This window comes from Hippocampus comes, unplaced genomic scaffold, assembly GCF_001891065.2.
Source record: "Hippocampus comes isolate QL1 unplaced genomic scaffold, H_comes_QL1_v1.1 scaffold292, whole genome shotgun sequence".
Classification (NCBI taxonomy): Eukaryota; Metazoa; Chordata; class Actinopteri; order Syngnathiformes; family Syngnathidae; genus Hippocampus; species Hippocampus comes.
The window spans coordinates 58,284-84,620 of record NW_017805880.1 but is presented as its reverse complement, the minus strand read 5'-3'; the positions used below and the strand labels follow the sequence as shown (position 1 = coordinate 84,620).

The 26,337-nt window shown below is 48.5% G+C and overlaps 1 protein-coding gene across 1 annotated transcript in view; it reads right to left on the bottom strand.

Annotated features, from left to right (window-relative positions):
- The window catches only part of LOC109527217 (roundabout homolog 1-like), a gene marked incomplete at its 3' end in the record, with an annotated part of 82,348 nt that overhangs the window by 53,274 nt on the left and 2,737 nt on the right, over positions 1–26,337 (bottom strand). The window contains exon 2 of the mRNA XM_019889008.1: positions 17,191–17,315. Coding sequence (XP_019744567.1) covers positions 17,191–17,311 — 121 coding nt within the window. The remainder of the gene's footprint in view (positions 1–17,190; positions 17,316–26,337) is intronic.

The following is a 26,337-nucleotide window of genomic DNA, read 5'->3' as shown; positions in this document are numbered from 1 at the left end:
AATACAAAACGTGACACACTTGCAGTGGCCTCGTCAATGTTTTCCAAATTTAAAAAAAAAAAAAAAAATTTAAAAATCCATCATTTGAACTCATTTACCTGTTTTCTTTTTTTACTATAATCAATATAATAATTAAAATCAGCCATTTTAAGAATACAAAAATATTTTGGGGGCTTCATTAAAAACACCAGTGTTGTGCGGCCCCAAGGCCCCCCTCCATGTGGAAGTGGCATTGATACATTTCTAAAATCCCCCCACTGCATGTTTGCAATCTTTAGTCAAACATTGCAAAGCAACTCGAAGAGCTGCCTGTGCAAACACGCTGAAAACGTAATGACATCCATTCAGGAAAAAAGAAAAAAAAAAACAGCTTTCCCCATCGACGGAGGGACAACAATAAAGGCCGGCGTCGGAGCGCAGACGAGTGGCGAGCTGTCATCTGTAGTTAAGTCGGACCGGCGCGGAGAAAAGATCCATTACTGGGCCTCTTTCATCGCCTTTATTGTTACGGCAGCTGATGGGAGCGCGGCGGCGGCGGGGGGAGGGCGGCAAGGCAGACAAAGACGGCTGACGCAATTGGAAAGGTCGACCAGCGCATCTCGCCGCCCTATCCTGCTCGTCCTTCACCTTTGCACCCGGCAGCTGAATCTGCTTCGACAAACGCCCACCAAAGACTTCAAAGCTATCAGTCCAAACAGCAGGCAGGTTGCGGCTAAAATGCCAAATAAAAAGAGTCACAAAAAGCCTCCTAGAATCTTTGAACTGTATTCATGAAACTGTTCATTGCCAGTCCCGGTTGTCACAAGTTGACTGTTAAGATAAACCTCCAAAAAACATAATTCTGCTCGATTATTATTTGCTCGGGTAATGCTCACCCAAAATGGGAAATGGGCTGACTAATGGCATTGCGGTGTTACGACGTAAGCAATGGATATCGCTTGGAACCCAACAGGCATGTATTCTTTATCTTCTGCAAAGAATGACGAATATTATCCCGGCCTACTAAGGAGCTGAGACCAGTTCCATGTGCCCCGATGTCTGTATTCTACTGTCTCCAGGCGGCCAAGGCATGCAGGCTAGAAGGAGCAGCGCAATGTCAATTGAAGTGAAGCCCCAAAAATGTTCATTTCTCTACATTTGATTAATTACTGTATGTTTTTATCAAGTGCAATGTTATCGGGTGCTGTTTTCCTATTTAGAAAAAGTTAATCTTTTGGGGGATGGGGGAGGGGGACAAAGCACAATAGATGAATGCCGTTCATTGCAGTGGGGAAGAGTGTTGCTGCTGTGCCTCCTTTAAAATGAAATGAAGCACAACATAAGTATCTGCCCTCTCCCTTTCTTCCTCCCTGTCAAGCGGGTGTTTTATTGCAAAAGCCTTTTTACAGCGGGAGAGCGTCCATTTCGGGATCCGCACTTTAATCGCGGCCAACACAATTGAGGAGAATCGATAACGCTTTCACATTTGATCATCCATCACTTTTCTTCGACCTTCCTTTGTCTGCCTTTTTCTTCTTCTGTGGCGATGACGCGTGAATGCACTCAAAGCTTCTTGCAGCTTGAGGCCGGACAAAGTTTCTACACGTTCGTGTTCGAGTGCCACGTTGCCACGTCGTGGTCATAAAGTGTCGTGGTGTGCACCTGAAAGCAGTGTGCCAAACATCTTGCCATGATTTCATCGCAAGCATGTTTACTCCGAAGTCTAATTTCTTCGCTTATCTTCCAGTTGCGTATTGAGAGGAATGAGCGAGATGCTACGAGAACGCTAAAGGCGAAGATTAGCGCAAGTGTCCATGCTTGCTAAATTAGGGATTATAAGTGTCATTATAACGCATCAGAATAAATGTCTGTAGAAAAAAAGACATCCAGAACAAAAGCAGGATGGATAGATGGAGGAATGGATGGATGGATGGAGATAGATCGATCGATGGATACATAGGATTGTTCGCTTAGCTTGCTGGACAGATATTTGTGGGTTAGCTTAGCTTGTTAGAGAACTGCTGCTTAGTTTAGCTCGTTTGAGAAATGCAGGTTAGCTTAGCTTGTTAAATGTATAAATGCTAGCTATTTAGGGAGTAGCCTTTTGCGTGGTAGTGTAGTAACTAACCAACAGATGGACAAACAAACAAACAAACACTTGACATTGAGCCTTGGTGGAGGTATAAAGGTCGACGTCATTGACCTGTGTCTTGTTTTGATAGCGGTTTGTTCGACCTTCTCATTTGTAAACTGTGCGCACGGGCGCGTATACACACACACACACACACGCACGCGCACACGCACACGCACACGCACACGCACACGCGCACACACACACACACACACACACACACACACACTCAAGTGTGTTATGGCTATAAATCCGTTTCATTACTTTGTGTCTCCTGACATTTGGGTCGAGGAGAGAGACAACCAGTTGCAATCTGAAACCTCTCGCATTCCCTGAAGGCTCCTTCGTCAAAACTCCAGGTGAAATTATGCAAATGCAGCAACTTTCAGGGGCGGGGCCTTTTATGCAAATGGACAATCGAGTCGAAATGAAGGTTTGGTTTTAAGTAGACGTTTTTGACAAGGTGTTGCGTGAGGTAAACGTCGTTCATGGGAGACGTAATTGATTCCAAAATAGAAAATAGGTGGAAAGGCTTCATCAGGGAGGGATTCAATTGAACCTTTCCGCTGCGGATTTATGGCACGGACGCATTATTTTTCATGTGTTTGAAACGTGACATGCCGCATGTGTGACGTCACTCCCGGAGGAAAATGTTGAGTCCCAGATTGGTGGTTTCTCTTTCTGTATTCTGTGGCGGGCCCTCGTTTTCCCCGCGTCTTCCTCGAGGAACGTGCAGTCACGGTTCTCAGTTCAAGTTCAGCGGTTGAAGGTTGAAGGCGCAGCGAGCCGCCGCCTGATCTGATTGCGTCGCCGCCTCATTCGTTAGCGCCCTCGCCGCCCGACCCGTAGACGTCGTCACAAGGCGCTTTAGGAGGGAAGCGCGGCGGGATTTCTTATTCGGGGGGGTGCGATCTTAGGGCTCGTGGCTAAAGTCAAGCCTCACCTTCCACAACAGGACACGACATTTGGAATTTCATCTTTTACAACCGTTTTATTTTTCTAAAGCTTACCGGCAGTGTTTCTTTTACACGCGATATATTTCAATGAGGTACGTTTTGATTTTCCTTGTCTGTATTTAATTTGACAACTTTATTACTTTTCATGTACAATGACGCTTTTAAAAAAGGCTTTGCTGTCAGTTGAAAATGGCGCGGGATGTACACGGGGCGGGGCTCGGGTAGCGACCAATCACGCGCGCCGTGACCGGTTGTTAACGGAGCACACGCGAGGTCGTTTTCAGTTGACAGCGACGCATTTTTCAAAGTGTTATTCGAACATGAAAAATAACAAAAGTTATCACATTCACGGCAGACAAAATAGCGGTAAATATTTTTAGAGGCGGTGCTTGCGATTTGACAAGCGCTGGCCTAGAAAAACACGCAAGCGGCCTTCGTGAGCCGAGTCAGCGGCGTCTCGAGTGCACATCCCCGCCGCCTCGCCCGCCTGCCGGTGGACGCCGCCGCCGAATAAAGATGCGCCAGACACAATTTGCGCCCGCACGCTGGCACGGTGGCGTGAGTGGCAATAAATTAGCCGCTTGCGATGAGATGACAAAGATGGCGAGGCCTGTTTTGAAGCTAAGCTTCTTTTTCAGGGAGGAACAACAAAGCCGCACGCAGAATGCCAAGTAGAACGAGGACTTTTTTTTTTTTTTGGATTACCAGGAAGTAGGTGGCGGCATCCAGGATGGCACGAGCGACCGCTGCGGTGACGGCTGCACAACTTTGCCGACAAGATTCAGGAGGCAAACGACTTTTGAATAGCTTGACACTGTCGTGACTGACACATGATATTCAGATCCATGAAGAAAACGCCTTCTCAATCGTTTTCTGCTCGAGTGACCGAGGAACAACTTTGAATTGAAGATGAAGACTTCCACGTCTCGAAGAAAATCACTTTTTGAATCTGCTGTCCGTGCAAAAATCCAAAGAGTTGAACGATTTTTCCTAACTTGCTGCGAGAAAATGCCAACTTGTCGTGTCGGTTTGGTAATTGGCTGCGGACAGCGTTGCCAGTTGGAGAATCAAATCCTCCTCCTTTTTTTTTGCACGCCTGGCTACAGAGGATCAACAGATGGGCCAAAAGCCTCTGCGGCAAAAGCGGTTGCGGGGCCGAGTCTGCCGACGATTGATCCCAAGTGGGCGGGCAGCATTGGCATGGGAGTACTGCAAGATCCGAGTCGACGGGTTTCGTCAGGACTTTTTGTTTTTATTGGCCATCTCGCAAAGGAACTGGCTCCTTCTGGGTGAACAAATATAGAAATCCACATCCCCCATGGACAGCTCGCAGACTCACAATTCTCAACCTCAGTGTTGCGATACTTTTTTTTTCTTCCATCTCACATAAGAAAGCAGCAGCTTCTCAACCTCTCTTGGCACGCATATATTTGCACTTTTGCCCGACCGAGGGGCAACTGCCGTCTCCGTATATTTAGCAAAGCAGAGCTACCTCTCGGCTCCGGGTCACTTTTTTTTTCCCCCCCTTCTGTACGGCGCCAGGGACTCGCGGGGGCTTTCGCCGGCTTTTCAGCACTCTAATGGGGCACCCAGGGATAGGAGGTTTGAGCCGGGACTATCTCCCATCCTTTGGCAAGCCTAATTGGGCATAAAGAGACTTGCCGCCCCACCTCGTGCGGCCTCCACCCCCGGGCTAACGCATGCGGCATGTTTAAATAAAAGCCACAGACGTGCCGAGCGGGAAGGACAAAGCCCCCCACCTTTCCCCGTTTTTTTTTTTTTTTGTTGTTGTTTTTGGCTCTCATGTAAGCAGTTTTCAGGTGGAGATGCACTTTTGGAAACGTCGCCCGTTTCAACGGGCAAACTTTTGATTTCTAAAACAGAAAGAGCCGCCATGTAACTTGTAGATAAGAAGATTTTCATTGAAAAATAGGAATACAGTGTCTTGTTGAGTTCAGATCACAAAGCCAATTGCACGTAGCAACATGAGATTTGGTTGATATATCCACCATGAGCAGAGATACAAAAAAAAGCCCTCCCAAAAAAAATGCATCCAAAAGTCTGCCAGTTTGGTTTGAAGGAGCCTTTTTTGGGTCAACTCTCCCAATGGCATACTCCATCCACGTTTTTTCATTTTTCAGTTACCAAAGCCAGTTTCACACAGCAAGCTTAAATTTGGTAGACCTATCGATCATGAGTAGACCCGCAAAAAAAAAAAGTCTCAAGAAGTCATCCTTCAAAAGACAAAGAAAGTTTGCCAATTTGATTTCAAGCAGCTATTTTACGCTCAATTACTTCAGTTGCGCCCGACCTGATTGATCGTTTTCTTTTCAATTCAACCCGCCCAAGCCAGTTTCACATGACAGCACGAGATTTGCTCGAAGATTTGTCTGAAGAAGCCATGCCTAGACACAGGGAGTTTGCCATTTTGGGTTGAAGTGGCCAGCTCAGATGAACTATTTTCAGATCATTTTTTTGCCATGCAAGTAAAACCTCGCCATCGCGGCTGCAGCGCTCGGGAGGTGGGTTGAAGTGGCCAGCTCAGATGAACTATTTTCAAATCATTTTTTGCCACGCAAGTAAAAACTCGCCGTCGCGGCTGCAGAGCTCAGGAGTTGCCTGAAAAAGCAACGACATTTTAGCCTCATCCGAGCGTTTAAGCATCTTCATCAAGTCAGGATCGACGGTACGGGAAGCTCAGCAGCACAAGCCCAGGGCCACAAATAACGCAACGCACGCTCCAAGGACAATCTCAACGAAAGGTCGGAGAGAGAAAATCACAGAGTCGGCCAATCGATGGCATCCGACGATAAACGTCTTTCTTGGCCGTCCCTTGGTCAGCGAGAAAGGGTCACGCCACCCCCACTGGACAAAAGGGCGAATGCGCGCTAATACGCGAAAAGCCACAAGTCACCTCGCTGTGATGGAACTGGTGCGGATCGCATGATGCGGCCGGCTCGGAGAAAAAAAAACAAAAAAAAAATAGATACCCTGCCCTTGGTGGCTTCCTTGTGAGCGGCGGCAAAACGACTGACGGCAAATCAATCGGAAGCAGCCTGATTCTCCCCATCTGGACACATCATTGGACGTGATGAATTCCAGGAAATATGCCGGTACCTTGATCTAACAGTGCCCCAAACGTACAAGGGTTGTTTTTTTCGACGGGACAACTCATAGTGTTCAATTCCGAGTGTAGTTTTGTGTGCCTACGGCACGTCTTTCCTCTGAGGAGGCGAGGCAGCACGTGGCTCGTTAACCCTCCCGTTATGTTGCGGGTCAAATGGGAAAATCGAGAAAAAAAAATGCATTCAACTTAGTCCGTTAGCCTCGTCATGTGGGAGCGGCCGGAACCAGATCAGCTCTTTAGCCGCTCGCACTCGCTATCGCCGCGTCAGCCGGCCGCCCGGCCGGCACGCCATCAATCCGCGAGCTTCTTCGGGGAATAGCGCTGGCCGACGCCAGCAAAGCAATTGAATAAAGAAATCCAAGGTATAAATGAGCACTGACGGGCATGACGGCGACGACATAGTCACCTTGACGCGATCCCGCCAAGCGCCACGTCGTCCCCTGACACTCCCCGCGTCTTGAATGATCATTTCGAAGCCTTTAAGGAGACGATTAAAAAAAAAAAATAAGCTAAAGTCTTCAGCCAGAGACATCTCTTTTTCTCCGTCGATGTATATTGCTGCCATAAAATTAAAAGACGGGCGTTCAATCTGTCATTAAAGGCCTACTTAAAGACTGTAATTGGCCAGCTCTTAAATAGACATCATCGCCACGTTTGTTTTCGCAAGTGTCACGTCGGGCAGCGCAGTTTGCGATGCTGAAACCGGTCGGAGACGATTTCAACGTGGGGCATTTGTCCCAAAGTATTTGTCTTTTAAGTTGTCTCACATCAAACAATATGGCTTGTTTTTATTTTTCAATTTGAATTAGTTTTGATTCAAAAGATGTGAATACAATTAAAATCGATGGCGATACATATCAAGAGTAGAGTTCATTTATATACCGACAACAAGTAAGTCATTGCATCATCCCCTTTGTAAGTGAGCCGTAGCATGGTGAATCGAATCCTCGGGCCACTCAATCAAACCGGCTTGAATTCTTCCACTTGAAAATCAAATGCTCCTTGAATCGTATCACACCCCGGGTATTGAAACGTCCTTTATGGGAGAGATGCACACCCTTAATGTATGTCGTGTGGTGTTCCGCAGGGATCAATTCCAGGGCTTCTGCTGTTTTCATTATTTTTGCTCCAGTTGAGTTGAGAATGTGTGAAAAAGAAAATAAAATCATGATGAGAATTCTTACAAAAAAAATTATACACACAGACGCGCGCAAACACACACACACACACACACACACACACACACACACACACTTTTTTTTTCCTGAAAAAACATTTTGCACTGACAGACACTCTTGGCACAAGCATCACAGCTTCGAGTGCAATAAAAACGGGGAAGATATATGAATTATGCATTTACCATACAGGTGGATTTATGTTTATGAGAACGTTGTGTGCCAGATCATAAATAAGCCATCTCAAAAATTCATCTCTCTGCTTGGAGAGCCCACAAAAAGTTATGAAAGAGAATCGAGACTTGAATGCAAATGTCCTTCACTGCAACCTGCGCCCAGTCGGGACTCTCCAGGTGTCTCTTTTCTTTTCTCAGCAGCTGCGAGGGCCCGAAAACATCAAGTCAGCACTTTGTCCGCACAAGAAGTCCAAGTCAGCACACTCACTCAGTAAATACGTGGCGGCCTTTGCGCAAAGACAAATCGGAGAGGGGATGTGTGCGCTATTTTTAATAATTGACAACCAACATGATCTTATATTTTTTTCTTATAAAAAAGATTGACAATTTATCCAGAGAAAAGAAAGCAAAAGTGATATATTTTGAGAGGAAAACTAATTTGTGGGGGTATAGCAATCCCCATTCAGTACTGTACCTTCTGTAAGCCTAAAAAGCAGCAGTCAAGAGGATTTGACATTGAATAATCATCATCCAAAACTAGTCCAAGATAAAATCCAGCCCCTTTTCTTTCTTCTTCTTTCAAATGTGAAGTGCGACCATTTATAGAGGAAATACTGTACACCCCGAATGAACGGAATAACAAAAATAGCGGGACCGCGAACACAGGACGGTGTTTGGCGATGGAGTGGGGTTTACCGGATACACACGCAATTAAAAATGAAACTGGGCTCTAGCAGCGGATCCCACTTGGACAGCTCGCTGTCCGTCCTTCCTTCCTTCTTATCTTTCTGTGCCCGCAGTGTCACGCAGCCAAAATGAGGCAGCGGGGATGCAGGCAACACATGACAAACCTATCGATCGCATGATCAATAAGCAATCACCATTGACAAAAGATAGAGTGTCAAATCGCTCGATCTTGCACGTCGGCAAACTGCTTGAATCACGTTGCATGAAAGGGAAAAAAAAAAACCACACACAAAAAACGAGGGACGAAAGGGACGAGAATGCCGATGGAGTCCAATGGAAACACCCGAAAGACGCTCAACTGACCCTTTTGATGACTTTGACCTGATGAGAAAAGTACAACGATTGGATTTTTTTTTAGCCTCTTATTTTGTGCCAAATTGAGAAATATAGTTATTTTATTTTTGAGATGATTTTTTTTCGAATTTATTTGAAAGAAAATGTGAATAAGGAGCATTAAATAATGTTGGCAAAATACAAATGAATAAATGAAATGCCGACTGGCATTTTTATATAATAGGAGCCACGGCATTGCCCATATCATGTCAAAATTTTATTCGTTTTCGTTTGAAGGGTGCAGTAACACAATGATGTCATTTTATTTCACTTACAGCTACACGGTCCCACAGTACGTCGTGCAGCGCCATAATTCCCCAAAATTCCGAACTACAGACATATCCAAGCAAGTATTTCCATCCGGTGTTCACTTGGGGGGGCAGGCCATTTGTATCAAAGTGATGGCGACGGCAATTCCTCAAAGAACGTCCATCAGATGGCTATCAAGTGTACTCGAGTGTGGCGAGCCGTGACTTAATGTTATTGCCACGCCAATAAAGTGGCCGTGAAGGAGCCGCTAATAAGGACACCACATCCTAAACTGCTAAATTTGGGGAGGGTTACGCACACATATGTGTGTGTATATGTCTGTAAATGTGTCCATTCACAGACAAAAGTATTGGGACAGGCGTATCTTCCATCTGCGCCGCCCGCCGTCCCGCCGGCACCCTTGAGCCGCCGTGACGGGCGAGCGTGACGGGCACCCGGCCGGCGGTGACTGATCACCCGGCTCCCTCGTCAGCGTTTTGCCGTCATTATAGGGCCGGCGGCGGGGGGGCGGCGGCCATAAAAGCCAATGTCAGCCGGCTCCTCTTTGTCCCCAACATCAATTTGCCGCCTGTCTTTTGTGTACTCACTTCCACTTCATAATCCTGTTTTAGCGTGCCGTCTTTAGCGCTTCAAAGTCATCGGAACACATTTGGCTTCATGTGCACGCTCATAAGTTGTGATGCTTTTGGCTACATGCTAAGTACATTAGCATCTGTTTTGTTTCATTCATTCATTGCTGAATTGATCTTCGACTAAGTGACCCAAGAAGACTGTTGATTTTTTTTTTTGATTTGTTTGTTTATTTGTTTTTTGTTGTCCAGTGTCCCGATCATGTTTTGTTTTTTGTTTGCTTTTAAAGTATCTATTTTTGGAATGTGGGAGGAAAGTGGATTGGGACAACTATCGTGTCGAGCATCAAGAATATACTATGCCAGTTTGCTTCAATATCCGTTACTTGAAATGGTTTTAAAAGCGCAACAAGCAACGCTAACCCTGAGCAGGTCAAGGGAGTTTTGCGTTGTTTATTTCTGGTTTCCCCAAGGCGACAATGTGTAATTCTCTACTTTACGTTTCGTTTTACAGGCAGCTTAAACAGGGAGTGGCACCAAGCAGCTTGAAGCCTTTTTCTTGTCAACCGCTCACTATTTGCCAACGTCAAAACAAGCAAGAAAAAAAATGGCCCAAATGACATCACATCATTTGTATTTGTTGCGTACAGAGGTTCCATTCCCTCCTCTGTGGTTATCAGCACACGTTTGGTCCACTTATTTTGCCGTCCGGTATGATCCGACTTTCGTAGCATTTCACTTCAAAGGCTGCCACGCATTTGAAATCTGTTTTGTCAACTGGGCCTATTTTCATTTCCCATCTTGCCTCTCTGGCCGTTCAATTGACGCAGGAACAGGAACATTCCTCAACTGTGGTAATCTCCCGATGTCCAGCCCGACACATTGCTCATCCCAAGCGTGACGTGCGGCCGTGGACGAGATTAGGACAGCAGCAACATTAAGACCAGATAAGAGAAACTCAGAAAATGCTCACATTTCATTTCTTAAAAACAAACCAACTCCAAAAAATATATGTATAGATATAATTTTTTTTTTTTTTCCAGCGCCTCTCAGAGTTACGGCGCTGTTGTCCTCGTCTGCGAATTGAATAGAAAGCCAGTAAGCGGGAAGGCGGGTATGGCCCGGCGCGGCCTTGGGAGAGAGGCCGATGTTTAAGTTGGCGCAAGCCGCTCCATTATTCAACAGGTCTGCCGTCGCGCGATACTCCTGACCTCCTGCTTTTGGAGGCGCGGCTGGCATGAATATTTCACAGCGCAAACACGCGGGGCAGACACCTCCGGAAAAGTTCTCGCAAACAAAATGATGCAATAGCACAACAAAAATAATAAGAAGAATTTTTTTAAAAACGAATGTCGATACAATGTTGTTTTTTGGTTTGTTTTTTCTTTTGCTCAAATAGCACAACAAAAATAATAAGAAGAATTTTTTTAAAAACGAATATCGATACAATGTTGTTTTTTTGTTTGTGTTTTCTTTTGCTCAAGCCATGTATAGTGCATGGCTTGGTTTTATTTCTCATCACAAACACAGCTACAAAACTCCTCCGGGTGGGAAAGTTCTCACAAATAGTGGGAAGCGTTCATGAAAACTCAAAAATGGTTGGGATAAACCAAATAAAAGGGCCAAATTTCTCCTTTAAGATGCATTAGCGGGTTTTCTTGAGCATCTCAAACACTCGGCTCAACCAGATGTACAGAGCAAGACTCAAAAATCATTGTGGCATACAAAGTGCTGGACAGGGAGTAAAAATCAGTCCACCAATAAAATCAATAACATAAAAACACGACAACCAAAATTCCGAGTCTCATGACCAGTCAAAAGCCAAAATATAAAAATGCGTTTCTAAATGACTTGATTTTCTTCCAAAAAAGACTTGTATGCGGGACTCCAGACTGCCCCAACAATAAACGGTTGCCTGTTGTTCCTAAAATTGGAGAGAGCATGACTATATTTTTCATCTACTTTGACGGTCATACTTGCGTGTGAAGAGAAAAAATGAATAAATAAATCAACAAATCAAGCAAATCAACAAAAGTGAGCGGGGGAATAGCCCTCGGTGGCCCGGAAAGCCAATTTGTGGCGAAACGCGAGGCGGGCGGCCCCCTCGGACTCCAACGCTTCAGTTTAACGAGACAATCAAGGCGAAGGCAAACACTCCTTCCAGCGTGTCGGAGAGGAAATTTGCATGAGATTAAAGCGGCTTTGTCCTGCCCCGGACGGACGCCTTTTGCATCGCTAAGGTACGATACGTCCTCTCTTGGGGATATTTGGACAAAGAATAAAAAAGGGGAAAAAAACGCGATTGTACACGGTGGCAAAATAACTGCCGAGAGGACCCAATCAAATGAATATTTATGTTTGTTTAGCAGGTGCCTGTGCGTGACTGGGTGCACTGTGGACTATTTTTTTTTTTTTTACCTTATGGATTAGTTGGGAGTCCTTCGCTTCACTTCCAGAGTGCAAAGCGGCAGTTAGCAGCAATCACGGACGGGCAAGAGGCGGCCCGTGCAATCCATCTCAATGGAACGGTTACTGAAGACACTTGAAGAAGGTGTGGGCAGCTGAACTGAATCGTAAAGAAGTGAAACGTGAAGCAGTCCAGAAAACGGACGGCCGGGCGCACAGACTCATCCACAACCTGGACTTGACGTTATCGCTTGAACCGCAACAAATACTCAACATTTCGGGCTCAGTACTTTCTGGGTTTAGTTCTCACCCCTCGGAAAGGCCGCACCGTGTAATTCACGGCAATGCAAATTCTGGGTTTTGTAACGTTACGTGTGGTGTCCCGCAGGGGTCGGTACTCTGCTGTTTCGCATCTACATGATACAGAAATACGGCGTTGATTTCCACTGTCAAGCCGATGATACCCAACGATATATGCCACTGGAAATAACTGAACAAGATCTCTGTGTGATATTACCTCTCAACTCTCTCGTTTTTTGTTTTTGTTTTACTTATCAGAGAGCACTCATTTAAAAAAAAAAAAAAAAAAGAGCTGTCACCCATCAGGCAACTTTTTTCGTAAAACGTTGACCTGAGGCAACGGGGGAGGACTGGACATGCTGCGCGCACACATTTGTAAACATGTTTATCGCTTTTGACTTCATGAATGGCCCATGTGTGTATTTTTGCTACAAGTGCACATAAAAGGATCAGCGAGTGAAAAGTTTGCCTGGCCAGCAGTCAAAGGCCATTCGCATGCAAATCTTGTCAGCTTTATCTCAACGTCCAGTTGAATTTGAACTTTCAATCGCGGCATCCGCTATTTTCACCCCGTGCGTGTATTCTTCAGCGGGCCTTGATGCGAGCTCTATTTGCACTCTTGCCTTTTGAGATATTGGAGATGAACCCTGGATTCTGGCAAGCAGCCGCTTTGAAACGGAAGCTCGTTCGGCGCTTTCATTTGTCAATCAAGCTGAAGGGTTCGTCTTCCTCCGTAATTGCTGGCGCGGCCTCGCTTGCCCAGTGTGCCCTGCGGCAATTTCGCATGAGGAAGGATGCTTGAAAGACGACGTGAGCTGAGTCAATGCCGAAAAAAAAAATAAAATAGAGAGAGAGAGAGAAAACCTTTGTCGCTGGGGCGTCAATCAATGACAAAAGAGGAGGAAAACGAAGGTCAAAGTCAGAAGGTAGCTTCGAATCGTACGTATCGTCGCTGCCATTGGCCGAAATAGTCCCAATTTGGACAATTTCCCATTTTGTCCACAAATCTGTGCAATCAAGGCCCAAGCTAAAGCGTCGAAAATGGCTTGCGCTCTTTGACAATGCAAAGGTTGGACAAAAATAAGGTGGTGATCCCAAGGCCTTCCCGGGCCGGCCGGGAGACACGCTCCTCCAGCGTGCGCCGGGGCCTCCCGGCGTTGGGACATGCCCGGAACACCTCACCGGGGAGGCCTCCCAATCAGATGCCCGAGCCGCCTCATCTGGCTCGATGCGGACGAGAAGCGGCTCGGCTCTGAGCCCTTTGCGGAGAAGCCCGCTTTTCACACCACAACAGACCGATGCAAAGTCCGCAATGAACTCGCCCGTATTTGGAAATCTCGTACAAGGTTCCCGGCCCATATCAGCAGTTCCACACAGGTGAACCTTTGAATTCAGTCAGTCTTCACATACCACAAACACTTTGAAGAATCATCGTCCAATATTTAACCTTTCGACCATCAATAGCACAACACTTGAAAATCGATTCAAATCTCTCAACACGACTGAAACAAATAGATGACAAATCTCCACGGCGCCGGTTGTTTCAAAGCGCTCCGGAAGTACAGCGGAGTCGATATTGCAAATGTGCAAATATTGCATCGTGGCTCCATAACTGAGGCTTCCAACCCAGGCTAAGCGGCTAAGCTAACAGGTAGCCTCTTGTCCCCGACGTGACAAGATCACTTCCAACATGGTTGCTTGACGCCAACCGGATGCGGCGTCGGCAACGCAAACGCCGTCTTTAATGGAGAGAAATTCATTTGCGGGATGACAACTGCTGCCGCAGTCCCACAGCACAAAGCCCCGGAGAGGTACGCTCGGGGAGGGGGTAGGGGGGGTATGCGTGCGACTGACTGAATGAGAATCAGGGTTAAGAGATACCGAGGTGCCCGTGTCGCGTCTCTGTGGAAATCAATAAAGCGCGCTGCCGGCGCACGGCGCGGCATTTCAATTGAAATGTCATCCTTTGCATTTAAGAGCAATAATGTCACATTTAATGGCATTAGTCGTTGTTTTATTCATGCGAGATCTGAGAAGCCAAAGGAGATGGTGCGTTTTTTTTTTTTCATTTGAGGTGAGGTGTTTTGCGAGACGTTTGTTTGTTTCTCAAGGCAATGCGACTTGAAGAGGCTTTTGTTTCGGCAGTCGGCTGTTTTTACCTTCTTGTCAAGGACCCGCCGGTGTTTTGGTCCGTGAAAAAAAAAAAAAGCAGCAGGAGGAGCATCCGGCTGAAGGTGAAATCACATGTGAAGCTTCTTTTTTAGCCCAAGGCGCTCCTGTTCAGGCCTTCCACTTTCAAGCCCGGAAGAACAATATGAAAAGGGAAAACCGGCAGAGACGTCCTTGGACACACTGCGAAGTATGTGAATAAAAAGCAGCAGAATGATGCTAATAAAAAAAAAAATTTAAAAAAGAAAAAAAAATGACAGGGGGCTCCCGGAGCGGATTCCGCATCATTAAATGGTGGCCCGGGGGCGGATGGAGTGTGATGAGCAAGTGCGGCCTCTCCGTGTAATTAAATGGTGGCAGGCTGGAAGACGATAAGAGCCCCGCGCCGCCGCCCGAGCCCCCCCCTCCCCTCGCTACACCTCACCCCACTCGCAGGGAATTGTTGAAAGCTATAAACAATCCCATTATTGGTGGGCAAAGCCACATTTTCTGCCAAAACAAGGGAGGCGGACAGATTGCTTGTTTTCTAATGGGGGGGGGGGGGAGACCTTGGCCACGATGGCGGCTGAGGTCTCCCCCCAGGACACCTCGCCAGGGAGGCTTTCTGACCGGACGTCCGGGTCATCTCATCTCCGGGCTTTTCTCGGAAGCCCGCTCGGATGAGTTTCGGATCCTGTGATTACGGGCGGGCAGGCTGGAGCGGTTTCCCGCGAAGGCCCCCCGGACTCCGATCCCACAACACACTGAAATTCACACTTGGCCGCCGGTTGATGATCGCAGCCTGGTGAAGCCGAGCGGAACTTCATCAGGCCACCGAACCGGACAACCTTGAGGCCCAAGCGACCCTGACGATTTCTGATTCGAACTCCGGAAATGAATGCGAGCGGCAAGCGAACGGGTCGTGCGCACCGAATGACCTGCAGCCGAGGTCTTAATAACCCCCCACGGACAGCCCCCCTTACAAAACTACAAAAAAAGTCTGTGAGCCAGACCCCAAGACACTTCGACTCTGACACGGATTGGATCACAAAGTCAGATTTGGAGCTATTCCAAGTTGTGAAGCTCTCCAGCGAGAGTTGATAGCTTGCTGGACCGCGTCCCCTGCGGAATTTCTGTCCACAGAGGATATGGGACAGACCTCCTCCGGGCAGCTTCTCACGACAATGAAATTCAACCTACTGGTGGCCATGCAAGCAAACTATGACATCGGGGAGGTGGGCGTCGCCCAGACTCCGAGCGGACTCCGCCGGAGCCGCCCCAGTCTCCCAACACAGCCCGGAGTCATCGAGAACACCCGAGTGGCTCTTCTCCACTGACTAGAGCCGGCCACAGACAAGTTTTCAAACCACCTTGGCAACCCCCCCCCCGCCCCCCACAGACTCCCACGTGGACGTCTGAGAGCTTTCCGCACAGCGCGCCGCAACATTGATATGACTTGGAGCTGTATTTCAATTCGACGTTTTCATCTGTTAAGAGCTTTCGTGCGGTTTTTGCCAAGCGCGCCGCGAGATCGGTTTGGGCGCCAAATAAGTGCAGTCATCCCTTGAAAAATGGCCGCAGCTGCGCACCGCGATGCCAAAAGGGCAACTTTCACGCTTCATCTTTCCGGCTTCAAATTGGATCAGCGGCGGACGACCTTCAGCTCTCAGCCGCAGACGATAGTGCTGACTAGGGAAGGAGGCCCGCCTGATCAAGATGTATGAAGTCCCATCGGCGTTAATGCGAGGCGGCAGTTTGGCCGCCGTGCGCTTCGAGCTCGTCCGCGACAATCATTCTGCTGGTCCAAAGTGTCAAACGTGGTTCTGACAGAAGATTTCTAAGGAAGGCGGCCCGGCGGCGGCGCATCCTTTCAGCCGCCGGCTGCGTTTTGGCAGCCGGGGCGATGAGCTTCCCCGCGGCCGTCTCGCGCGGTCGCTCTTGTAATTTAAAAAGGTCAGCGTGGCTCCTGCGTAATTCAAGGCTCTCGCCGAAGCCGTATTAACGCCCATATTTAATCACCCTCAGGCGGGCGAGTGAGCTGAATAGCGAGCGCTAAGCAATGCAATCTTCCTGTCACAATAAGTAGAAGGCAGGACGTTTTCTTCTCGCGGCTTTTTGGGAGGCATTATGGCTCACGCTCAGCTCGACTAAAAAGGAAGAACCGCCGGAATTTGAAGAGCCAACTTCTCCAACGTCGCTCATGTCACAACCGCCCAACAGTCGCGGCTACGTTTGGAACGTGAGCTGAGGCCAAAGCGTGTTCCATGGTAAACATCTGATTTCATGTCAGTGGAAGTAGGACAGGAACCCAAATCGGGGTTGCAAACATCAGTTACACATTCAAGGTAGGGTGTCAAGACAAACCGAGGGCTGGCTTCAAATGACCGTTTCGTGCCAGGGTTAGTGTTTTCGACACGGCTAAGGTTTCGATCCTCGGTTAAGGCACCACGTCTGGGTTAGAGTTTGAAACAAGGGTTAGGGTTTTAAATTAGGGCTTCAAGCTTGGGTTAGGTTTTCAAAGTTGGGTTGGCAATTGGAAAGGGGGTTTTAACGTGAGGGTTCGAGTTTCAAGCCAAGCTGAAAATAGACTTTCAAGTTCAGATTCCACAAATCAGCCCAAGAGTTCACGTAACCGATCTGCGAGAATGTTGACAAAAGATTTCAATGAAGCGTGAGCAAAATGCGGAAAATTGGAAGAACGACGCAAGCTTTCGAATCGGAACATGGCCCGGTGATGCCGCCAGATGGCAAAGACAAAAAAAACAAAACAAAACGATGACTTCTACGGAGCCGCCGGTGTCCCGCCCTCACCAGTCAGACAAGCGTGCGGATGGAGGCGGATGGAGGCCGAAGCGAGATGGCGGCAGTCTTACCTGCTACTAAGGGAGCCTCCTGACAGCACGCCAGCTCCAGCAGGACCATCAGCAGGAGGGGCGCGGCCCCCGGGCGCCTCGCACGCATGACGCCGCTCACTTGGACGCCATCTCTGGGCATGGGTCTGACGAGACAGAAACACAGGGCATCAAGAACAGCAAGACGCACGATACCGACTGCCGTGCGCCGCTTTGTTCGGCGTCGACCCGCGTTTGCGCGAACACGTTTCGCGCTGCCCCAGTGTCCGCACGTGCCGGCCGGATGCTAACATGCCACCGAAGGCATCGAGTCCATTGCTTTGCCTAAAATCCGCCTCCGTTCCGCCTCTTCTAGTGTTGCAACACAAGTGCGGGTCTTGGGACCCTATTTTCCAGGTCTCGGCTTGGTCTCGGACATGTCAGACTCCGGATTTTTCGTCCAGACCAGTCGAAACACCGACCTCCTATTCTTCAACTTGAAAACCAAAGAGTCATTCAATAAATGCGCTAGCAAGCGCCCGGCACCCTTTTGTGACTGCAACCTTTGCGGCGTCGGCAACTGGACTGGTGTGGTCGACTTAGAAGAGACCCGCCTCAGGACGGTCGAGTCCGAACCGAGCCTGGATGAATGACGTGATGAATCCCGCTTGGATGAGTGGCGCAATGTCTTCTGAGACGACGACAACGGGGCCCTGAGAATTCGAGACGCTTGCATGGTGTGCTTTGAAAGAGTTGTGGACTCGAGCTTTGTGGCTGTCACATATTATTTCAAAGAAAAATGACAATGAACAAGAGAACGCGAGTTCACTGTTCCACAATGGCATGGTTTGGAAGAGTGATTTTTACGGCCTCGGTCTTGTCTCAGGATTAACTTGGTCTTGACTCACAAAAGTCTTGATCTTGTCTCGGTCTCGGTCTTGGCCTTGACTCGGTCCTGATTCACACAAGTCTTGGTCTTGTCTCGGTCTCGGTATTGACTGTCCGTCTCGGGCCTGTCCTGGTGTCGGACAGCGCGGCCTTGAAGGCATCGCTGTCCTCTCCGGACCTCCCTCTCCTTTATGGGCACCTTACGCACAAGAGGACTGCGAGCTGGAGTCAAAGCTGTGAAGAAAAACACCCCACATTGGATGGATATCAAGAATCTGTCCGGAGTCTGCCGGTGTGTAGGAGACAACGGCGGCGCACCGACGGCAAGCAGCTGAAATAAATCGGGTGCAATTCTGCGGATCGGCCATCTGTGGAACAACCTGTTCACCTGCGTTTGATTACAGGCGGCCGCTTCCTCGTCCGCGTCGCACACCCCCACCCTGCTCGCTCCGATTTTCTCATCGCAGCCACTTGGCCATGAGTGACGCTCTCTCCAAGTGCATATTATGCAAGCGTCGTGGCATACTGTATACAGTCTGCGTTCTGTGGATTCTTTCAGACATCTTTGGCTGCCAAATCCAACCCTTCGAAAGGGACGCGCTCTTGCCTCTTTGCAAAATGGGGGGACGGAGTGCAAGAAATAGCAAAACATCCTCTCCACTCGCACATTCTGATATGGTTGAGCCAATTGCTGCTTTTTCCGTGGCGGCGAGCACACCGGCGCAGTCTCGGTCAGTTCCCTTAACCTCTCATCTTATCGGCAGCGAAACCCCCTGCGCCAACAAATAGGCTTTTTGCACCGGGTGGCCTTCCATCCAATTCCATCTCATTGGCACCAAGTCATGGCGGACTCGACCATTTGCACCGCTGCTGCATTTGCAGAGCCAGATGACAATCCAACTCGAGTGGAATTCTGCAGCTGTATCCACCGCTGTATGCAAAATGCTGTACACGGAGCAAAAAGAATTCAGACAACCACCAACAATAAAACACTAAATGAATAATCAAGACGTTACAAAGCACAAACACCGTCCAACAAAAAAAAAAATCAAGTCTCATGCCGAGTCAAAAGCCAAAGAATCCAAATGAAGCTCTAATCCGAGTATAAATTTCGCCTTTCAAACCCCAACCCTTGTTTGAAAACGTGACCCACGCTTGAGAGCCTCATTTGAAACTTTATCGGTGATTCGACACCCCGTCTTGAAAGGGCGATTTGCGTCACATTTGCTCTGCTTTGCTTGCTTTTTGAGCGTAAAGGCGTTGGGTCCGCCGTCCGTCCCCGCGGCCGTTCGTCTTGCGGCGAGCCTGCTTCTGGTGATGAATTCAATTCTTAGATCCGATTATTTTCCGCGGGGATGGCGCCGGGCGGTGATGGATGAGGCCGGCGACGGGCGGCGCGCTGACCGAGCGCCGGCTTAAGTGGCTGCCGCGGAGCGCATGACGGGGACGAGTCTGGCTTCACTGGAATTTTTGGCCGGGCGCTCTTGTTATCACCCATTTCATGTCGACACTCGCACAAAACACGCAGCATAAATCACATCGCTTCCCCCAATGACACAACAACCGCGTCAAGAGCGCAGGAAAGCTCCAGCGAAAGCCTCACCTTCGCTGGAAGCCTGAATTGAAAAATACTCGCCCTTGTTTGGAAACCGAACGCATGCTTGAATTTTTGGTGAAGAGAAAAACGCTTAGCTGGCTAACAGTTTCGTCTGTCGCTTCAGCCTTCGTCGGAGCCGTCGCTGCTTCCTTGTGACGTGTCTTAAAAATAACTGACCGGGTGGGGAAACCTTGAAAATAAGGCTCCCCCGAAGCGGTCAAGGCTGCGCTTGGCGCCCTTGCCGCCGTTGAAGCAACCTGTCCTGGTCCTGCCGATGGTCAGCTGTTTCGACACAGTCAGCTTTTCGGTTTTTCTCTTAGCTCGTTAACACCAATCATCAAGCGACAAAATCTTTCATCTGCATCGTCAAGCCTAAATACGCATGTGGCGGCTGGATGTGAGGTGGGGATGCAATTCTTTCCAAAACGGGGCCTTGAAAAAGGTTTGTCCTCCACCGCCGGCTTCTGACAACGCCGAGTGGCAGACTTTTGTGCTCCGGCAACTCGCTCCCGAAGATCAAACGAGTGATGCGAGATGTGAAGAGCATGCGAGTGGGAGCAAAGATTACCACGGCCGAGTAGAGACGGCGGGAGGGTGGCGGTGGGGGGGACGATGAGATAATGAGAAGTTGCCACGTTTGTACTGCGAGAGGAGCCGCGCTTCAACAAGTCACAGAAGGCGAGCGTTAGCGCAGCTTAGCGGCTGCGGCTAAACTGCGCGATATGTACACCATTGCAATCAATCAGGAGTTGAAGAATAATTGCTTTTGCGAGAAATTCCTCGGCATTTCGTGGAGGACGGCTTGATCAACGTGAGCTTTGCACACGCTCAAAATACATGAGCGGGTTTTTGGTGCCACGGCCACTTGGCGGGTCCGCCTCAGAGTGTTCGCCGGGCGGCCACGAGGTCACTGGGTGGCACCGTGGGAATGGACTTTGAAAATAATATGTCAATAAATAGAAAACGGGAGGTAAGATCTTCCTCCAGGAGTGCGTGGGGGGGGGGGGCGTAGTGCCGCCGCGGCCGCCTTAAAGCGCACGTGTTCCTCCGACCAGCCTTTTGCAGGCGCGAAAATCATCCTTGCAGCTAAGGCCGGAGGATGACGATTTTTGCCATTTCGGTGGCTCCTGAGCAGAGTGTATTGTTATTGCATTCCAAATGAGCACCTTCGTCTAATTAGCTCGCGATGCGCTTACGCTTAATTAAAAGCGGATACAAAAAACAAAGGCTGCAGTTAATTAGCACTGTGACAGACAGAAAGTAGCACGTTGCTTTTGCACCAATTGAAGGGGACAAAGCGTATTACGAAAAAGTGACTTTCTAATTGCTCGTTTACACTCGTGTGTGTGTGTCTCAGGCGTGAAAATCCACTGACGAATCCATTTCGGGAGGCGTGACTCGGCTTTGGCAAATCAATGCGTCATTTGCTTTATGACTCTTGTCTCAACACAAAGCGATTGTAACCCGATGACATGTCACATCAAGCTCAACTCACTTTGCCACACCCGACGGTGGAGGGGCTGGGGTGAGTCGAGTCTAATTTGCATGAGCTGGGACAAAAAAAAAAAAAAAAAAAAAAAAGGTGCTTTCAACTGGACTATGAAGAGCCGGAGACAAATTGCCCCATTTTGGCTGCAAACATTAATTTCATACCAAAACAAGTGTTTGACAGACAAAAACTACTTTCTTGAATTATTAGCAGGAAACCCAAACTCTGTCTTTGAACCCCAATTTAAAATCATGAGCCCTGAGGTGAACCGGTAACCTTTTTTGAAAGTAAAACCCTAGTTTGAATCTAAATATGTCATCCAAACTCGAAATCTTAACCCAGGCTTGAAACCGTTACAGGTCATTTGAATCCTGCAACTTCTGTTGGTCTACATGGGAGGAGAAGTCACAGTGGGGCCACCAGCAGCGCCGGCTGCTGATCCTCCCCCCCGCCCGCAAAACTGTTTGAGGTCATTCCAATGTGCAAACATAGTGGGGGGGGGGGGGCGCCTGAAAGGTGGCGGTTGCAACCTTGACACCCTCATCAGTCTTACTTACACTGCAGTCCCAAGTTCCATGCAGCACGCACGCACGCACGCAGGCACGCACACACACACACACTGCTGGCTCGACGTGGCAGTACCTTCAAGAAGCTTAATGGAGCATCAGATGGAAATTTTGCAAATATGGTGGCGGGGTAACAGGAGGGCAAGACAAACCAAGGAAACGTGGGTGCATTGTGATTTGATGCTCCAATCCAATTCATCGTGCTGCTCCCTCTGCAACGGATCCACTCTGTTCCACTTTAGCCCTGATGAACACGGCATTCGTTTATTTTTGTTTTTTGTTTATCCCCGGTGGCAAATATAGGACATCAAAGCGGGGAGCTGAGCACGCGCAAACTTGACGCGCCACCAGAAAGAATGCTAATAGCACATCTGAAAGCGGCGGGGACGACCTTGACGCACGTTTTGTTGACGGCGCCTAAACGTAGTACGAAAGGCGCATCGATTCGCCACATCAAGAAACGTCTCGGGTGCAGCTGGTGACATCAAAAGGAAGACGCATACAGAATAACGGCTGGCACGTGAATAAAATAAATAAAAATACACACACACAGTAGAATAGTTGCAGCAAAGAGCAAGGAAAAAGCCTTCCAAAAATACAAACAAAATAAGGAAAAACACCAGCGGGTAAACAGCTCAATGCCTCAAGTCCCCATCTCCCCCCCGCCGGGATGCAAGCTGTGTTCGGAATTTAAAAGCTGCTAAATAATGCAAGCGGCCAGAAGAAACACAAACTAATCGAGAACAAATATGCTGTAACTCAAAGTGAGAGGCTCAACTCACCGAGAGTCGGACAAATAACGTGTCAAATCCGGGCTAAACTGCTTCTTCATACTTGAGGAAAAACATGGCGATCAAAGTATTTCTATCTTTTCCCCGTTAAACAGATGCACAAGGTGCAGCAAATCAGTTTTAGCATGTGCATAAATGCTAAAATGCTAGCAGCATGAAGGGAACGACAGACTTAATGGTCTCCTAAAGGATCATTTTGTGCCTTTACAAGTCCTTGTTTTGCCACGTTTCCATTGGAACATTCGAAGCCAACCTCTAATGAGTTAGCCAGGAAATTAACAACAGAGCCAAACTTCTGGATTTCCCTTGGCTGGCTGGTAACAACAGAGCCAAACTTCTGGATTTCCCTTGGCTATTAAGTTACCCGCTAAATAAGAATGTGACACGGGCCAAATAGCCCCCGAGGCTTGTCTATGGCCGTTTCTCAATTGCAATTATTGCCCATTTTTGCGTCCCTGTGATCTCGTGAAACGTCATCAGTCGTGGCCCAAGTACTGTTCCATTTGAAAGTACGCGATAAACCAAGAACGCACGCAAGACTCAGAGGTTGTTCTGGTCAGCTAACTTCAACTCCGGATGAAATGGTTGGAGAACACAGCCGTTCTGATCGACAGAGAACAGCGTTCTCAATGAAGTTCCTAGGACGACCATACTTGACGAATTCGTACTCTGTTGTTTTTGGTATTGAGAAAGAGCCCACAGAACACATCCAACCATAAATATGCGAAAGACTGATGAAGTAGCTCCACAGGCTACCGAGCGTCCTCCTAGCCATGGCGACACAGACTAACAAGCTCCCTCGGCTATCAGGAGTGCTGCTATCCAAGAAGCTGATACAAGCTAAATAGCTCCCAAGGCTAACTAGCTTCCCAGGCTAACTGGCTCCCCTGGCGAATTAGTATCCTTCTAACCATGAAAGGTACACAGGGTAACGAGCTCCCCAGGCTAGCAAGCTCCCTCTTAAGCATGCAAGTGACGAAGGCTAACTGGCTCTCTCTTGGCTAGCTAATTTACCCCATGAACTAGTTCTCTATCGAGCTGCCTCCTCACTGTGTAGGTGACACGGGCAAATTACCACCCTTGGCTATCAAGCTTGGTGCTAACCATGAAGCTGACACAAGCTAAATAGCTCCCTTTCCGAACCAGCTTCCCAGAGTAAGAGTCAACAATGATTTTAACCAGATAGAAAACAAATATCAAGATGAAACACTTCTCACATAAATCTCTGCAAGTGTTTACATTTTCAAATGACCACCTTGACACCATTCCTAGGAAATCCGAGGGCCGCGTCACTGCTAAGCTACTTTCATAAAAAGCTACATGGACACCACGTTGGTGACGGCGGTCCCCCTTGCTGGACAGTTCCCTCCAAACCATGAAATTGACAAAGGCTAATCAACTAGCACCCTAGGCTACCTACCCGCCCAAGCAGACTATAATGTTCTACCACCACAACTGTTCCCAATGAAAAACTTCACAGCTAAGCTAAATAGCTCTCTCAATGCAAAGTCTGGACATAATTGTTATTTGAGTGCATTTGCAAAGCTCACGACTTCAAAGCATGGCAAAGTAGTTCTGCGGGTTCACTTGCTCTCAAGCTTAACTATGCAGGTACACTCAGGATAGCTAACGAGCGCGGCAAACCTAATAGTGAAGTAGACAATAATTGGAGACCTATTCAATTATGCCTGCATGATAGTCGTATGCTGTTTTATGTCTCTTAACAAGCCCAGATTGTGTTTTTCCCCTTTTTGCTCCTCAAATGCTCCCAAAGCACTCGAACGCTAAGCTCACTAGCGGTCCTTTTTACCGGGGATGACACAATGCAAGCAGAGTTCACCACGGAAGAGAGCAGATTTATTATGAACAATGGGCAATTTAAATGCAGTAAGTAAGGCAGCTCCATGCTGTGGCTGCTGATGGTCTCGGGAGGAGTTTATCAACTGATGCAAGGAGCCTGAGGCAGCTGACAGCAGGTGCGCCAAACAAACCACCAGAAAAAGAAGGGGGGAGGAGGAGGAGGAGGGCGGGGGGGTTCCTCAGCCGCAGTAAATAAGAGCAAGGCGAGTTACACTGAGCTGAGGCAGGTAAGCAGGGGTTGGAATTATGGGAGGTTTGCATTTCAAGATCCGCATTCGCTATTCATACAGATGACCTGAAATAAAACGACGCCTCTCCGTGCATTTCACAGCATTCTCCTTCTTGGTAAAAGGGCGGTCCAGTGGCCGAGCACACGGTGCAGAGGTGCAGGGTTCGATTCCGGCTCCGGCCTCCCTGGTTGGGGTTTGCACGTTCTCCCCGTGCCTGCCTGGGTTTTCTCCGGGTACTCCCGTTTTCTCCCACATTCCAGAAAGATGCGTGGAAGGTTAACGGATCACTCTGTGAGCGCGGATGGATGTTCAACGATGCGTGCCCTGCGATTGTCTGCCCTCGTGAGGAGAAAGCGGATCGGAAAATAGATGGAGGGATACTTTTGGTACTTCATCTTCACGCAAAGCGCAGCACTCTGTCTGTCTCTTTGATTTACGTAACAGCGCGTCTCCTTGAGGAACTTCCCTGAGAAATCTTAAGCCGCTGGCTTTTGATCGCAGACTTTAGCTTCCCGGCACCCGACTCTCCGTGTGCCACTTCTCACGAGCGCTCGTCTCTCAGCAGCGGTCCTCGCTGTGCGTTGGGCTGCATGACAAATTGGCATTCAAATTGAAGAGCACAAACAATTGGGCCAACGTGGTGATGTGGAACAGTGCTGCAAAGGTAAGGAATACTAAGACATGAATCGTCTCTCTTTACGTGTTTCCTGAAGCACAAAGCTTGGTCAATGCATGTCTCAACGTTCGCATTCAGGTAGCGGTGTAGTCAAGACCGCACCAACCGAGACCGAGACTTTGTGTCTCCATCAGTCTTCATCCACGCTCTGGGTGGAGGGGGCACGGCAGTCCAGGCGACATCAGGAAGGCATTCTGTGTTTCTCACTGATTGTTCGCATTCAGGTAGCGGTGTAGTCAAGACCGCACTAACCGAGACCGAGACTTTTTGCGGGTATTATTTGGAGGTAAGACTGAGACAATAGCAAGTCCGCATATATCAAAGAGAAGTCACCGGCACCCGCCCAAAAAAGACCAAACTTTGACATTGTGTCAGCGGCTTCTGTAAGCTGTGCACCACAGAATTTGTACCTTGCAGAGTGTTTCTGATTACATGTCGCTTGCAAATGAACTCCTTATAGTTTTGGAAATGAAGCATTCCTGATGATTTTGCTGATATTTTTTTTCACATTTGGGGGTCCGGGGGAGGGGGGGAGGGGTGCCTGTGTCTCCATCAGTCTTCATCCACGCTCTGGGTGCAGGGGGCACGGCAGTCCAGGCGACGTCGGGAAGGCATTCTGTGTTTCTCACTGATCCAAGCTGTACTGCCCTGGTCTGGACTGGTCTTGATCAGAAATCCAGAGTCCACCCTGTCCAAGACCGAGAATCAAAGGCATTTGATAGGAGACCAAGTTCCTCAAAAAGTCGTCTCGAGACCAAGACCGCTCTTGAGAACCGTAACACGACATGAAGGCTTTGTTTGTTTCCTCGTGAGAACTCCATCTCCTCATACGTGAAAAGGTCTCCGGTGCGACGTTGTCGCATCGTTCCCTCACCGGGAATTGAATCTCGCAGTAACACATGCTAATCCGCTTCCACGCCGTGTCTACCTGCCAGGAAACGCTCTCCGGAGTCCCTGCGGACGTGACTAATTGACTCGCCGGCGCGGGTGACTGACACGCCGTTTCCAGACCGTAATAATAGCGTGTCACGCGGGAATGATGGCGACAAGCCGGCGGCGGGAAGCTCTCCGACCTCGCCGTCGGGGGGCCCG